The sequence below is a fragment of the Carassius carassius genome, chromosome 10, assembly GCF_963082965.1.
Source record: "Carassius carassius chromosome 10, fCarCar2.1, whole genome shotgun sequence".
In the NCBI taxonomy this organism is placed as follows: Eukaryota; Metazoa; Chordata; class Actinopteri; order Cypriniformes; family Cyprinidae; genus Carassius; species Carassius carassius.
The window spans coordinates 23,563,653-23,581,142 of NC_081764.1; the positions used below are offsets into that span (position 1 = coordinate 23,563,653).

Below are 17,490 nucleotides of genomic sequence, written 5' to 3' on the forward strand. Positions count from 1 at the left end.
TTGTTCTGACTGTTATCTATAAGATTATAAAGTTTCTGACTGTCAGACAAGACAGACAGATATATTTATGATAACTTATGTATCCTTTATTAACTTTATTTGATAACAGTGTATAACTGTGTACAATTTAACGTAATGCTATTATGGTAGGTTTGCATTAATTAAAAGATCACTGTTTGCATTCATGTGGGTTTTTATTAATGTTTATCTGTTTTGTAAAATATCTGCAGCATAAATAATTTTGTCTATAAGCAGCACATGTATTTTGTTATGAATTCTTCAGATAAAACAAATATAAAAATGAGTTATGTATTAGTTGTATTATTTTACAGCCCATTGTTTTCATGTTTGATGCAAAGTTAACTATGTAAAATAATAAAATATGTTGTGAAAATGATGATGAAACAAACTAATGTATGTGCAAAATTGAGAAATGTGAAGATAAATCACAGCCCACGGTGTGGGTCACAAGGTGAATATTTCATTAAACAAAAAAAGAATAATCAATGTAATATAAACATTTTCGAGAAATAAGTAATTTTTACATTTACATAATTGGTAAGGTCAAAATAAATTATGTATCTGTGTGTACACACCATGAGTTATTTTTTTTTTAATTTCGTGAACAGTAGGGAAAATTAGTGTATTTAATTCATTCACCGGACCCAGACATACGCAAGTTTCAGATGCACTGGCTGAGTTAACCTTTATAGTAATAATAGCAGTGTAGATCGTATTTGCATTTGAAGTGATATTATAAATCCTGTAAACATATATAGAAGGTAATATTTGGATTTCTCCGGTTCTCTGCACTGGTGTTTAGCACAACCGGAAGTATCAAAGCACACACTTGCAAGACCGGAAATCCAAAATGGTGGAGATATGCAACTAGCCCAAAATAGTTCAACTTCAGAATATGACGGGGTTTCATTTTCAGCGGTGTCTGCACCACTAATGCCTGTTCTGTCCGTCTGAATCTTTCTTGTGATTTTAGCGCCAGTTTGCCCTCCTGCCCTTGATTTACTGCAGTAGTTTCCAGGGAGCAATTTTTTTTAACTCATTAATTTATGTGTTTTAAAATGTATTGAAGAACAATACTTCAAACAAAATATACTTAAGTAAAAGTGAAATTACAGATTAAAAAAATTATTTAAAAAAGTAGAAGTACACAAAAAGCTACTCAATTACAGTAACGCAAGTAAATGTTCGTTAAATTCGTTACTTTCCACCTCTGATAATAAAGACACAAGTTTAAAATTCATAACAAATTTAATAACAAACTGGATAAAGCCATCAAGTTCTTTAACGAACTCCAGCACAGAGAAACAAACAACCCAAACACACACACACACACACACACTCAGCAGTTTGGCAGGTCTGGAAACAGATTGGGCCACCTCCGGTCCGAAATCTGCAGACAGAGGGGGGAGAGAGGGAATGAACACATAGCTTTCCGAAACACTAGCAGGACCAGACAAAGGCTGCAAGACAACAGTGCAGCTCTATGTTGATCAATAAAGAGTAAATGTGATGATACACAGGGCAACTTTTTGAGCAATGTTTCTGGGCAATGTTGCCATAAACGGTCAACCAGATGAGACACAGGGTCCCGCGAATGATCTAAGTTCTCCAGTGCCCAAGCAACAATCACTTGGCAAAATTTCCCAGCAACAACAATGCTTAAAAAGTTGCCCCATGTACGATCAGCTTCACATACAGTCAACACGCTGAATTGTCAGGCATTGATAATAACTTTCTCACACACTCTGTGGAAAGATAGATAGTGCCAAAAAGATCTGTAGATGTGTGCAGTAGAGCTGCACGATTAATCTTTGAAAGATCGCGATCTCGATTCAGACACCCTCTCGATCTCATTTCTAAAAGACAACGATTCCCCGACTCTGTTAAACCTTTGACAAAGTCTAACCGGAACATTCAAATCTGTGTTCGCACTGCTGCTGACACAGAAAGAGCAGTTACCATGTTTGGTTAAGAAACATCTTCACAAACTGTCTTTTCAACTACACATTATTATTTCTGTCTTACAGTCATTCATATTATCACAGAAATACTGGGATAAATTTTATAGTTCAGATATAAACACTGATGTCTATATGGCAGCGATCAAAATATAACAAATCCCCTTTTGAAAGTAAACTATTGCGCTTCAAATAACATTTGTGTCGATTGCATTGTTTCACCACTAGGTGGCGACAAGTGTCTTAAAATTAATTTGTCAATGAATGAATTTTTCATTCAAGAGAATCGTTAAAAAAACGCTGATTCATCCAGTACTGAAACAAGTGAAGTTGGTTTATGAGTGAGTCGTTGAATCAGTGATTTAAACAACTTTTTCATCATTTTAATATAAAAAACTGGGGTTTTAAATATATTACATATACACTACCAGTCAAAAGTTTTTGAACCATAAGATGTGTAATGGTTTTTAAAGTCTCTTCTGCTCACCAAACCTGCATTTATTTGATCCAAATTACAGCAAAAACAGTAGTTTTGACATAATTTTACAGTTTAAAATAACTGCTTTCTACTTTCCGCAATGAATGTAGCAAAATTCAGTGTGCACGTTGAAAATTGCATTCCGAGCCGATCATGTCTCCGCCCCCTACCGCCATGTCAATCACTGCGTGAACAAGGCGAGGCTTGCAGAAGGTCAGAGACTCAAATCTCAAGAAGAGGATTCAAGTGAGAGATCATGTACAAGACAGTTGGCCCGTGTACATTTTGATCATTTCGGTTTATGGCTTCAATATTTCATTAGCACTTGTGGGCGGAGCTGAAACGCTGCTTTCATCTGATTGGTTGAATCGCTCCACCTTCAGCTCGGTCTTTTCATTCTTTCAGGCAGAAAAAGAGTCAGTGCGAGTGAAGCACTGTAATGTCTGAAACTACACTCACTGTTAATTAGCATAATATTTGAATCAGATGTAGCTGGGCACATAATTTGTGCTGCTGAAACTTGCAAGAGACCCCGTTTAATTATTTCTAGGTTGTATACTGTATTGTATAAATATTGTCCCACTGATAAAAACAGGCATAGGATGCCACAAGGGGGTGTGTAACGCATTAAAAGTCTAATAATCATCGGGAAGAAGGAGGCGGGAACCGGAGGACAATCAAATGAAACTTTAATAATCACAAAATAAACAAAAAAGCGCACCAGCCCCTCACGGACGACTGATGCGCACAAAATAAAACCAAAACACAACTAAAACCCAGGCCTGGTCCTCTCTCGTCCTTCACTGTCGTCGCTCCAGTTTTATATCCTTCCATCTCCTCTGTGGGACTCAAGACCGGTGGTGGGTCGCAGGTGTAGCGGATTTCCCAATCACTCCACCGGCCTCACTCGTGTTCCCACATCCCTCGGCCCCGCCCTACTCGTCACAGGGTGTAAATCGTGGGCTAATTTCCATTTTTGGGTGAATTTATCCCTTTAATGCTAATGCTAATGGACTGTTGGAATGTCACAGAGATATGAACAAGCTCTGTTGTCGCTCATATCAGCTTCACAGATAGCGGGGTAGCATTGGAAAAGCATGTTTTATCATAGTATAAGCAGCTTTGCTGCGATCGATTGATGAAGCAGTGGAATGAAAACCCATATGATATGATATTGAGTCAATGGTTGTTTGTTATGTGCATCTTTAGGAAACGTTAGAGATGTTGATTTTTTTCATAAAATATATGATAAATTCACTTACCTCGCAATAAATGCCTCCCACGAAGCATCATTAATGTATCTGTCTGAAATATTCCCTCCACATGTCCAAATTGCTTGACCCCGCCTCAGCTTCAATTTTAATGGTTGAATTTGTAAGCCAATCATTTTCCTTTGTGCCCACAGAATATTTTGGAGTAAGTAAAACTCCCATCTGGTTTAAATTTAGGCTATTTCAAATTTGGAGCTGATCACAAATACTGGTTATGTATTAATTTAGATATTTGATAATTTTAAATATCCCAAACTTATTCATTCATCAGGGATCTGAATTTAAATTTGAGTCTATCAATGAGTGTTTACATGGATCTCACGATCAGAAGCTCCTCAGTCTGATTTTAGTCAGAGGGCTCAGTATCAATTGGAAAAGCACTACATTTTAAGCATACATGATCCACTATCCCCAATGTTCTGCTGTTTCCTACCCTTGAGTCTAAATGAGGGTATAAATTACAGTTAATAATAATAATAATTCATTACATTTATATAGCGCTTTTCTAGGCACTCAAAGCGCTTTACATAGTCTGGGGGTATCTCCTCATCCACCACCAGTGTGCAGCATCCACCTGGATGATGCGACGGCAGCCATAGTGCGCCAGAACGCCCACCACACACCAGCTTACTAGTGGAGAGGAGACAGAGTGATGAAGCCAATCAGCAGATATGGGGATTGTTAGGAGGCCATGATGGTCAGAGGCCAATGGGCGAATTTAGCCAGGATGCCGAGGTCACACCTCTACTCTTTTCGAAAGACATCTTGGGATTTTTAATGACCACAGAGAGTCAGGACCTCGGTTTAACGTCTCATCCGAAGGACGGTGCTTGTTGACAGTATAGTGTCCCCATCACTACACTGGGGCGCTAGGACCCACACAGACCACAGGGTGAGCACCCCCTGCTGGCCTAACTAGCACCTCTTCCAGCAGCAACCTAGTTTTCTCAGGAGGTCTCCCATCCAGGTACTGACCAGGCTCAGCCCTGCTTAGCTTCAGTGGGAAACCGGTCTTGGGCTCCAGGGTGATATGGCTGCCGGCATAACATACATACAACATACATTGCATACATAACACACACATATCCACCCGATTACCACATCCTATGTTAATATCTCACAATAAACACACACAGACATCAGATAAGGTTACATGTAAGCATTTATTGGACGTATCTGCACGTATCGTTGTTCATTGCCTGTCTGTGTGGTGTCGCAATACAGGTTACCAGAAGCAAATGACAAACTCCGGTAAAAGCCAGATGACACTGAATTCCCGCGTTGCTCCTGCGCGAATGCAGCTGTAACTGGACCATCTTAAATGTTGCTTGTTTTGGGGGTGAGATGGTAATACAAAAACCCAAGTTAACAGGAATGATAGTGAATAAATCACATATTGTATAATATGATGAATATTTATGGTTATGTTTACTGTTATGATACTGAGTATTATTTGAGTCTTGTGTTTATTATTATATTTCTAAGTGCATCATGTTATTACTCACCCTGGGAAATATATCGTAGAGTCCATGTGGGGTGGGGTGTTGGATTGTAGTCGGAGGCAAACATTGCAAGTGTCTTGTGTGTAATACCTTTTTGTAGAAGGTTTTAACAGCGAAGCACTTTGTTGTATATATTTTTGTCTATTTTTACGGATATCACTTGCAATTTGGTGGACTGTAAATAGTCTGTGAATCGGTACAGACACTGTCAATAAAACCACCTTTGCAAGGAAGTGCGATTGCGGCCCTGCCATCAATTCTTGTGACCAGTTTTCCATCACGCCTCGTCACAGTTGACTAATACCTTTAAGTTGGCTGCATACTGCTATCTCTTAACAAATAGTGTAGTTTACTGTTAAATTTGGTAAAGTGTCAAAATGGTCCCGTTCTATGTCTTCGTCCCAAAAGTTTTCTCAGTCCTTCAGAAGTGTTCACGGCCATGGGAAGAAAAGGCACGACAGACACAAGATCTGAGTAAACCTTCACTTCAAATCTTTATTGTTATACACTGAGTTTATATAGGATAAAATAAAGGTGGTATGATCTTTTTCGACCAATGATATATGGATTACATATGTGTTGGATATAAGCCTAAACAACAAGTTATATATAACATACATGTGATCAGGAATAACTGGACATATAAGGAATAATACTGGCACTGAGCCTTTCAACTTTATGCAAAGGTTAGACTAAACTCATCAACCTGGGCCTAAAAGGTCCCCCCACCAATCTTCACCGATTTACCTTCAGGTATTATCTGCGCATACGCATATACATTTGGGTAAAGAGACATAAGACTAAAGCATAGAGAGAGAGAAAACACAGATGGGAGGAGGGAGACAAGGAGAGGGATGGCAGAAGATAAAGAAAAGACGAAACGCGTCATATGTAAGAAAAACAGGAAACACCTGTGGAAGAGGATGAGTAAGAAGGGAGGAGGATTGCAAAGAGGCAAACACACATTAATACCTGACAGAGATCATGAAATAATCTAACATTTACTTAGTCTTTTCCCATTCAAATTGCTAAATCAGTGATAGATCAATCAAAATGTCTCTTATGACGTACCTGCTGTTCCATTCATCCAGGATCTTTCAATTTGCTCTATCCTGGCCATAGATTTGAGGTAACATCATCCTCCACATAATCATAATGATTTCAGGAAAGTATCCCAGCTATTTTCAAATGGTGAATTACTATGTTGAATTACTCACACAATAAAAGTCCCCATGAACAAAGCTAGCAAACACCAATCACATAAAATAATTACTAAGGAAATAGTCAATGTCAAAAATAATTATGTATATGTATGAGTATGAGTATGAGATGTCTAACAAAGATGTCGATGAAAGATTTTGTTTGGTAAAGAGAAGTCACGAACCATGTTATCTTTTGATGGTAGAGTTGATTAAGTAATGAAATGTAGTACTGGTTTTGATATAGGTCTGGAGTCCTTTGAATAAAGTCCTTGGGCTGCTACAACACTGCTTCCAAGCCAGCTCCAAAGTTGGGCACTTAACAACGCAGTGTAAGTTTATGTATAACTTAAAATTCTCTACAAAAGAAAACAACTCACTCACTTTTTTACAAATAAAACAAACATAGCACATAACACCACTGAATAAGTAACCTTTTGTCAGCATTTGACCTCCTGTAGTTTGTCTCCGTGCCTCTAGAGGTCCCCTGTGTTCCCTTCTGTCTTAGTTCTTCTTTGTCTACTCTTGTTAGCGTTATCCAGGTCACCTGTGCCTTGTTTCTCTTAGAGTATTTTAGCTGAGTCTTTCCCTTTGTTTGACACTTGGTTTTTGAGTCCAGGCTGCGTGCTACCAGCTCTGTATTTACAAGTCCTTCCAAGCTTCCTCAAGTAAGGTGTTCCTAGTTTTTTGAGTTTTCACATGCTCTAGTTTTGTTTTCTCCCCTCGTGGAGTTTTTATTTTCCCTTGTGATTTTTGTTTTCCCATTATCTCTCTTGTTATTAATTCCTGTGTCTGAGAAGAACTTTTGTTGGATTTTTTTGGCTTGTCCTTTTTTTTCTAATAAACCAATATTGCCAGGAGTACTGCCTTGAGTATTTCAATTGGGTCCAACACCTCAGCCTCTGTGGCCTAGTGGCAGATCTCTCAACCACCACACCAGAGACCTGAGTTCTAGCCCGGCTCGTGACACCTTTTCCAAACAATAAACTTCTCAAAGTCTTCACAAAAGCATACACAGGCAAAAGATGAAATATAGAGCAACAAACTCACGGTTGAACATAAAACCAAATGTTTCTCAAGCCAGGATCATTTGAGAACAGCAGATGCCATTAGGTAACACAAGCTGAACAAGAGATAGTCTTACTATAGGGAGTTGAGAGTGTATTACTTACTATATGAGAAAGTGTAACGGTCAACTTGGATCACATGTGCCTTAATAACCAATCACATTACAGTCTTGATGTCATTGTATGAGTTGTGCAACACTCAATTGCTATTTACAGATACCATAGTAATAAATGGCAAATGCTGTATGCTTCATCTCACTTGTCAGTGACTTCTCTTAGAAAACAGCAAAATAGTTAAATCCAAATGTATAGCATGGTGTAAAACACGTTGGTGATTAGCCGATAGACTGACGATTCATTAAATGATAAACTGTTTTTTTTCTAAAAAGCTGTTTATTCTGCCTAGTGAAGCCTCTTCTCCATTGACATCCATAAAAAAAAAAGACATCTTGTCTCCTTTCTAGGGATGGCGGACACGAAACTGACGTTTTGACATGGTGTTGAGATCCCGATCACGCAGATGTTTTGAAACACTGCACCGAAGTGTGATTTGAAACACCCATGTCACGTGACTAGGTTTCATAAGTATTTTGAGATGGCCATAGCCTACCTGACAAATCTGCGTTTGGTTGACAGAGTCGGGAACAAACCACACAATCGTACATCTGTCTAAACCTAACTCTCACAAAGTATAAAAGTGGAGTTAACTAAGCAGAACAATATTTTTAATAAAGATCTTTATATGTAAAAAATGTCAGACATTGCACTTGATGTCTTTAATTAATGTTCATTTTTCATTACCAAAATAACATTTATTCACAAAGAGTTCATTTAGCTGTCACAGAGATGTAACAACAGAATAATAATAACACAACTTTTAAATGCTTATTATAATTACATGCATGCTTCAACCAGGATTTGAACCTAAGGTGACAGGCTCTGACATGCTAGTCAAGCACACTAACCACTTCCCTGGTGGATTGACAAACTCAACATATATGTCATAATTTACTGATTAACTGATTAGTTGTCATGTTTCACAGTAATACTTGAAAGTGTCCACTAGGTGTCACCATACCGACACAGGTTTTGAATTGTTTTGAAGCCTTGGCACATTTGCTTAGACTGTTTCAGTGTTTCACAAAGCCTCGCTCTGCCCACCACTATTTCTTTCCCATGTGCTGGCAAACCAGAAACGTTAGCATTATCCATTATGCATTTTTTTGGCTAAAGGTTGCAGGTTTGCCTTCTAGTGGCTTTGAGCTGAACTACTTCTTACTCTTTTTTTTTTTCTTTTTTTTATTCAAAATGTAGGTGTGCTACTGGTGTCCCCTAGTGGCCGGGATGAACAAATGAAACAATAAACCATGTAACAACCCATGTAACAACTTTGTTAGAAGAGTTTAGGATAAAACATAAAAACATTTATTTGTCAGGTAATAATGTATCATACAAATTACACAACTAAACAATGACAATACCATTCAGAAATGATAAATACATTACATCAGTTGCTCAAAGATGAATCTAAGAGTGAAAGATGCATACCTGACAGCAGAAATACACACGGCAGCACGTGATTGTTCTGGATGCAGATCTCCAGGTATTCACACACACTGTGCATGGGTTTTCATGTTACAGAATCCCAAAATACTGGTTTGCCACTTTGCTTATATATCCAGACCAGAACAAAGAAATCTTCAAATTAGTTGTTAAAACATAAAAGATTAGCCGGCATCTGTGACCTGAGGGTCACACCTGACCAGAGATGGGAAAACATGCTCACCAGAGACCCTGAGGAGAACACACCCCCTCAGCACCACAACAGAACTCTTCTATATTTTCAATCTTTCTCACAATATAAGAGACTGCTGTGAAATTTAGATTATTTTACCAATGGCACTTAAAGGATTAGTTCATTTACAAATTAAAATTTCCTGATAATTTACTCACCCCCATGTCATCCAAGATGTTTCAAGTTTAATTCAAATTTAATTTACTTATATAGAACCGTTAAAACAGTGGCAGCTGATAAATGTGCTTTATAGCATCAAATAAAATAAATACAAGCAAAACAATAAAACAATAAAAAAAAAAATTCACAAACTATCAACAGGATATCAAAAGAAAAACAGATTCATTAAAAAATAAAAAAAATCATCAAGGGACATTAAAAGAAATGGAAAAATAATGAATTTTAAGTGAAGATTTAAAAATCGGTATTGTATGAGCAGACCTGTTCCAGAGTTTAGGACCCTTGACTGCAAAGGCACGTTCACCTCTTTGTTTAAGTCTGGCTCTGGGAACATTGAACAATCTATAACTACCGGATTGAAGAGCTCAAAAAGGTTTATGTGGAGATAGAAGCCCAGATAGATATGAGGGGGCTAAGTTGTTTATGGACTTACAAACATAAACTAGGGGTTTGAACTCAACTCTAAACCGGACAGGCAGCCAATGCAATGACAATAATGCAGATGTAATGTGAGTGGATTTATGGAGGCCCAATAAAAGTCTTACTGATGCATTTTGGACCAACTGAAGATGGGCCAGGGAAATAGTGTTCATTCCACAATAAAGAGAGTTACAGTAGTATAACCGTGATGATGATATATATATATATATATATATATATATATATAAAATGACTCTTAAAATGACTCTATAAAATCTTGAAAAAAGACAAAAGGCTTCATTTTGGAAAGAAGACAGGGATGAAACAACAGGATCTAACCACTGAGTTCCCTTGTTTGTAAGTTTCAGCTTATTATCAAGCAAAACACGTACATTTTTAACAAGATTTTTGGCTTGAAATGTGACACGGTGATCAGTAACAAATATTGCAGGAATGCCACAGGGGGACCAACAAATATAATGTACATTTTCTTTTCATTAAGATTAATACAATTTAATGACACCCAGATTTTTATGTCCTCCATACACTCCATAAAAGGGCCCATGCAGGGAGATGTTACTTGAGCATTTAAGGGGCAAATAAATCTGGGTGTCATAAGAATAGCAAAGAAAAAAATATACACTATGCTTTCGGAAAAATATAGCCCAATGGGAGCCTACAGTATATAAAGAAAAAAGGGTAGGAGCTAGTATAGATCCTTGCGAGAACCCCCATGGGAGATTGTCAGCTGATGACATGAGATTGCTAAGGTGAACAGAGAATCTCCTGTCCTTTAAATAGGAACTAAACCAGCTGTTCCAGTCATGGCCATATAGGTCTTAAGATGGGCAATAAGAATCTCATGACCGATCATGTCAAATGCAGTAGTAAGATCTAACATCACCTATATTAAACCATCACCCTGGTAAGTTACCATATAAATATTGTTTAAAACCTTTAAAGGGATAGTTCACCCAAAAATCAAAATTATGTCATTAATAACTCACCCTCATGTCGTTCCAAACCAGTAAGACATCAATTTATCTTCGGAACACAGTTTAAGATGTTTTAGATTTAATCCGAGAGCTCTCAGTCCCTCCATTGAAACTGTGTGTACGGTATACTGTCCATGTCCAGAAAGGTAAGAAAAACATCATCAAATAATCCATGTGACATCAGAGGGTCAGTTAGAATATTTTGAAGCATCGAAATCTAATTTTGGTCCAAAATTAGCAAAAACTACGACTAAACTACTCATGAACGAGTCATTATCTGGCTCGGCTCGGTGTTTATCTTCAGTTCTCTCTTCACAGCAGTTCAGTCAGTGTACTGTTTGAGTACATGAATTACTCCTGCATATTGGTTTGTTTTAACTCAGAGGGAGTGTCAGCCACATTAAACAAGTTAACAGCTTAAGTCATTTGTGGATTAATGCGTATTGGAGACGCGAACCGGTTAAAACGATTCAGTTCGATTTTGTGAACTGGTTCAAAAAGATCTGGTTACATCGAAGGATTCGTTTGCGAACCGGATATGACAAACTGCTTTGTTTTGAACTCTCTCACAACAGACACTGAAGAGAAATCAATGCTGAATAAAGTAGTAGTTTTTGCTATTTTTGAACCAAAATGTATTTTTGATGCTTCAAAATATTTCTAACTGACTCTCTGATTTCACATGGACTACTTTGATGATATTTTTCTTACCTTTCTGGACATGGACAGTATACCGTACACACAGTTTCAATGGAGGGACTGAAAGCTCTCGGACTAAATCTAAAATGTCTTACTGGTTTGGAACGAGTTATTAATGACATAATTTAGATTTTTGGGTGAACTATCCCTTTAATAAATCTGACCCAGTGCTGTGAAATGTTCTAAAACTTGACTGAAATGTTTCATAGAGAGAATTTTGAAACAGAAAAGAGTGTAATTTTTTTAAACAACTTTTTCAAGAATTTTAGAAAGAAAAGGCAGTAACTTGAAGGACCAGCCAGGTCAAGTTTGGCTTCTTAAGAGATGGAACCACCTAAGCATGTTTAAGATCTGCTGGAACTGTATCCAAACTATATGATTTGTTGACAATCACCAGTAGACTAGACCCCAAGGTATCAAATAGTTTTTTTGTGTTTTTGTTTTTGTTTTTTTTATATGAGACGGATCAAACAAGCAAAAAGTCGGTTTTAATTGAGCAATGATTTCTTGTAGGGCAAGCAATGAGATCAATGAGATTCAAATGAGATTCAAAACACTTCAGATAAGAGTGCCAGTGAGAGGTTTGGGAGTGTTGACATTTTGACAGTCTGAGGTCGCTGATCGGTGATCTTATTAATTAAAAATTTGAGCAAGTATTCAGGTGTTAAAGATTATACTGTTTGAACTTCTGCATGTGGATTGAGAACAGAGTCAATATTAGAAAAAAGAGCCTTAGGCTTATGACAATGACAATTTGATTAATAATGTCTAAATAATAATCACGTTTTGCTGCTTTTTGGAAATTTGCAACCTGCAGAACTTCATATTTAACTTGAAGTTTAGACTTTCTCCATTTATGTTCTGCTTGTCTGCATTTCCCTCAAAGGAAGGAAGTACTTTTATTTAACCAGGGTATTTTTTTTTTTTTTACTTTAACTGATTTTTCATGGAGCAGCAGATTCAAGGATGTCAGACAGGTGTAAATAAAAAGCACAAGATGATCATCCATGTCCAAATTATTAAAATCAGAGATAGTCATATCAGAGATGAGCAGATTATGTGGCAAAACCAGGTCTAACATATGACACTGAACTTGAGTAGGGACTTGTATGAGATCAAATGATTCAATCAGGTTTTGAAAGTCCTTAGACAAAGAGTCAGATCCAATGCAAATTTGAATATTGAAGTCCCAAAGAATTATCATAATTATCATATTTAATAAAGAGTTCACATATAAGGACTGCAAATTCCTCAATAAAATCCTTGGAAAGTTTTGGAGGATGGTAGATCAAAGCCACCACCAGCGGGTTAAAGGAATTTAACTAATATAACTGCAGTTCAAAGATGTGGAAGGCATTTATGCGTAGAGTCTGGCATAAAAGTTTATTAAAAAAAATAAACATTTGGATTGTAAACACTCAGTCGGTACTTGTGCCTACATCACGCATGACCTTTTCAATGCGATTATGTGAAGTTGTGGACGTGCATCTCAGAGCAGTGCAAAGTGAACATTTTTGTTTAAAATGCATATACATTTTTATTATTATTTTTTTGACAGATCATTTCACTAGATAAGACCCTTATTCCTTGTCTGGTATCATGCAGAGCCCTTTGAAGCTGCACTGAAACTGTAATATTGACCTTCAATATTTGGTAGCCATTGAAGTCCACTATAAGAAGAATAATCGTGGAATGTTTTCATCAGAAACCCTAATTTCTTTTCGACTGAAGTTCTAGGATGACATGGGGGTGAGTAAATTATCAGGAAATTTTAATTTGAACTTGAACTTAAAATTATATCAAACATGAAAGGAGAAAAACAACAGATTCACAAGATAAATCATATGTGGTATAGGCCTTCTTAAGCCTAGTGGGGGAGAAGAGTGAGAGGGAAATGGTGGAGGCAAGGAGAAAAGTTTGGGCAAGTTGGTGTTCTTTGATCTTTCTTTGAGATCTTGCACAAAGGTTGGTTTTCCGGACATTTTAATTTTACTGTCAGTTCTTATTGTGTGTAGAAATAATAGGCCCGTGTATCCTACTTCCTCCTGATTACCTCATTGTGACTAAGCAGGCCAAGTCTTTGGCATGGGATAGGTATCTTTGATTTGTAGGTTTGAGTGGTGTGTAATGTGTTTGTTAATCTGAATTAAAGTTTAAAATTAGATTTTTGGAGTTATTGCTACCATTGTTTCCATTATTGCTGAATGAGACTCCAAAGGAGACACAAACAGAAGACTAGACCACTGCAACTGTAACTGCTGAAAGACTTTGTCTTAGACTGTGTATTATATTCCATAACAATGAGCTTGCTTATTATATATTGCTCAATTTGAGGTACCCAGTAAGAACAGTTATACGTTTTCAAGTTTAAACTGAGACTGAGAGAACTAACCACTGTATATGATCCATCAGCAGCATAACTTATGTCCTGGGTTGACTGGCTTGTTAGATTGTCTTTTCCATTAAACCAGTGGATACGGCCATGATGGTTTGACTTCTCAACCTTGCATGTCACCCTGTTTTTTCCATCTTCATTCATCTGGACAATTTCCTGAGGACACTCTGCAGGAAGAAGGAAAAGAGACTATGATGAATGTTAATCTGTAAAGCTAAAATGCTCATTAAAATTAAAACAAAAATTCAGGCTTTAAACAAAGTAAATGGGGTTGGCTAAATTTGCCTTAAGCCTCAAACAAGCAAACCAATTAAATTAAATAATGTAGTGAATAAAATGATTCAAATTTCATGATGAAAGATTTGTCTGTCTTCAAATGCACTGCTGTATTGTCTTATCTTATCACCATAGCCCTGAATATATATTAATTCTTATTTTTACTATATTTTATCTGTATTTTTACTATGGAACTTTACCAGTGGGAAATCAAGTTTCATCAGATTACTGTTATTAGTAATAACACCTTTTACATTCCTTTTGGGTTGTATATTTTATTTTTATGTTATGTTCTGTCTGAATACTCAATTCTTATTGGCTGTAATCTATGCTTTAAGTAAAGGTAAGTAAGGTAATTCAATTTCTAATAATTGAATGGTCCGGAGTCAATTACTTCACTTATAGGCTACTATGGTTGCCACACCTCAAGACATTGATCAGATGATATATGTGAAGGCATTCGACCAGTTTTTGTACTTAAAATGCTGTTGTGAGTAGGATTAATTTTTTCTGCATTTCATCCAGTGCCTTTATTGCTAATTCCAAAACTTCATTTTAGACCTAGTAATTGAGGCTTGAGCCATTGATAGCAGATAAATGAAGTTATAAGACAGACAGATAGAGAGAGAGAGAGAGAGAGAGAGAGAGAGAGAGAGAGAGAGAGAGAGAGTATATTAACTCTCTGAGTCTGTGTGTCCCAAAATAGTTTGGCAGCAGAGTCTCTACTAACAGTGAAACTCTAATGCTGTTTTCCACGGAAATTACCTGGAACAATTGTACCAGGAACTTTTTTTCCAAGGAACTACAAACCCAATTCCAAAATAGTTGGGACCCTGTACAAATTGTGAATAAAAACAGATTTTTCTATATTTTATTCAGAATACAACATAGATAACATATCAAATGTTTAAACTGAGAAAATGTATCATTTTAAGGGAAAATAAGTAGATTTTAAAATTCATGGCATCAACACATCTAAAAAAAAAAAAAAAGGTTGGGACAAGGCCATGTTTACCACTGTGTGGCATTGCCTCTTCTTTTTATAACAGTCTGCTAACGTCTGGGGACTGAGGAGACAAGTTGTTACATTTTAGTAATAGGAATGTTGTCCCATTCTTGTGTAATACAGGCTTCTAGTTGCTAAACTATCTTAGGTCTTCTTTGGGTGAAAGATTTGGACTGCAGGCTGGACATATCAGTACCCGGATCCTTCTTCTATGCAGCCATAATGTTGTAATTGATGCAGTATGTGGCCTGGCATTGTCATGTTGAAAATGCAAGATCTTCCCTAAAAGAGACGACATCTGGATGGGAGTATATGTTGTTCCACAACTTGGATATACCTTTCAGCATTGATAGTGCCTTTCCAGATGTGTAAGCTGCCCATGCCAAATGAACTCATGCAACCCCATACCATCAGAGATGCAGGCTTCTGAACTGAGCGCTGATAACAACTTGGGTTGTCCTTGTCCTCTTTAGTCCGGATGATATGGCATCCCAGTTTTCCAAAAAGAACTTAAAATTTTGATTCGTCTGACCACAGAACAGTTTTCCACTTTGCCACAGTCCATTTTAAATGAGCCTTGGCCCAGAGAAAACACCTGCACTTCTGGTTCATGTTTAGATATGGCTTCTTTTTTTAACCTATAGAGATTTTGCCGGCAACGGCGAATGGCACGGTGGATTGTGTTGACAGACAATGTTTTTTGGAAGTATTCCTGAGCCCATGTTGTGATTTCCATTATGTGACGAGTGGGGCGGGGCCGAGGGCCGTGGGAATGGAGTGAGGCTGGTGGAGTGATTGGAAATGACCGACATCTGCTCCACTCACCGGTCTCGCGTCATACGGAGGACATTGGGAGGATACAAAAGAGGTTTCTCTGAGAAACTCCTTTCTGATATTGCTCCACTATTTTTCACCGCAGCATTGGAGGAATTGGTGATCCTCTGCCCATCTTGACTTCTGAGAGACACTCAGAATAGACACAAAGAGACACAAAATGGTCCTCCAGCTGTTCCTTATATGTACATTTAACTTTTCCGGCCTCTTGTTGCTATCTGTGCCTACTTTTTTGGAATGTGTAGCTCTCATGAAATCCAAAATGAGCCAATATTTGGCATGACATTTCAAAATGTCTCACTTTCAACATTTGAAATTTTATCTGTATTCTATTGTGAATAAAATATAAGTTTAGGCTTCAGAAATGCTCTTCAGAAACCTACGGGTGATATCACGGACACTACATCCATTTTTTTTACAAGCTATGGTTGGTACACAAAAAATTTACTCCTGCTCCCAGCCCCACATAAATGGGTTGGGTTGTAAATCATCAAATGTTTTGATCATTGATGGCACTGCATGTTTATAAAGCTATTTAAGTTGGCTTGAAAAAGTTGGCTTGCTATATCTTTTCTAACTGATCGGACTTACGGTTTTCATAAAAATGATGATTAAAACTCCAACTGTCACAAATTCAAATCTAAACAAACTGAAGCCCATTAGACTCAATCAGACTTACCTTCTATGTACTATTACTAACTAATTCAAACTCATCTATCTATCTATCTATCTATCTATCTATCTATCTATCTATCTATCTATCTATCTATCTATCTATCCTAGCAACATGCTAATAATATTAGAAACATGCTAGTCACATGCTAATCATGCTAGAAACATGCTATTGACATGCAAGTAACTGGCTAATCATGCTAGCGACATGCTAGTCACTTGCTGATCATGCTATGTACTATTACTAACTAATTCAAACTCATCTATCTATCTATCTATCTATCTATCTATCTATCTATCTATCTATCTATCTATCTATCTATCATCTGACTGTTTCTATCTATCTATCTATCTATCTATCTATCTATCTATCTATCATTTGACTGTTTCTATCTATCTATCTATCTATCTATCTATCTATCTATCTATCTATCTATCTATCTATCTATCTATCTATCTATCATCTGACTTTTTCTATCTATCTATCATGCTAGAAACATGCTAGCTACATGGTAGTAACTTGGTAATCATGTTAGTGACGTGCTAGTCACTTGCTAGCCATGCTAGGAACATGCTAGTCACTTGCTAATCATGCTAGTGACATGCTAATCATTTGCTAATCATGCTAGATAAATGCTAGTAACATGCTAATCATGCTACAAACATTCTAGTGACATGCTAGTCACTTGCTAATCATGCTAGCGAAATGAAAGTCACTTGTT

General features: G+C 37.1%; 1 protein-coding gene across 1 annotated transcript in view; it reads right to left on the reverse strand.

Moving 5' to 3' along the window:
- Positions 1-12,987: 12,987 nt before the first annotated feature.
- The window catches only part of LOC132151973 (uncharacterized), an 86,281-nt gene continuing 81,778 nt past the window's right edge, over positions 12,988-17,490 (reverse strand). The window contains exon 4 of the mRNA XM_059560558.1: positions 12,988-14,147. Within this exon, the coding sequence (XP_059416541.1) occupies positions 13,780-14,147 (368 nt within the window). The 3' untranslated portion in view covers positions 12,988-13,779. The remainder of the gene's footprint in view (positions 14,148-17,490) is intronic.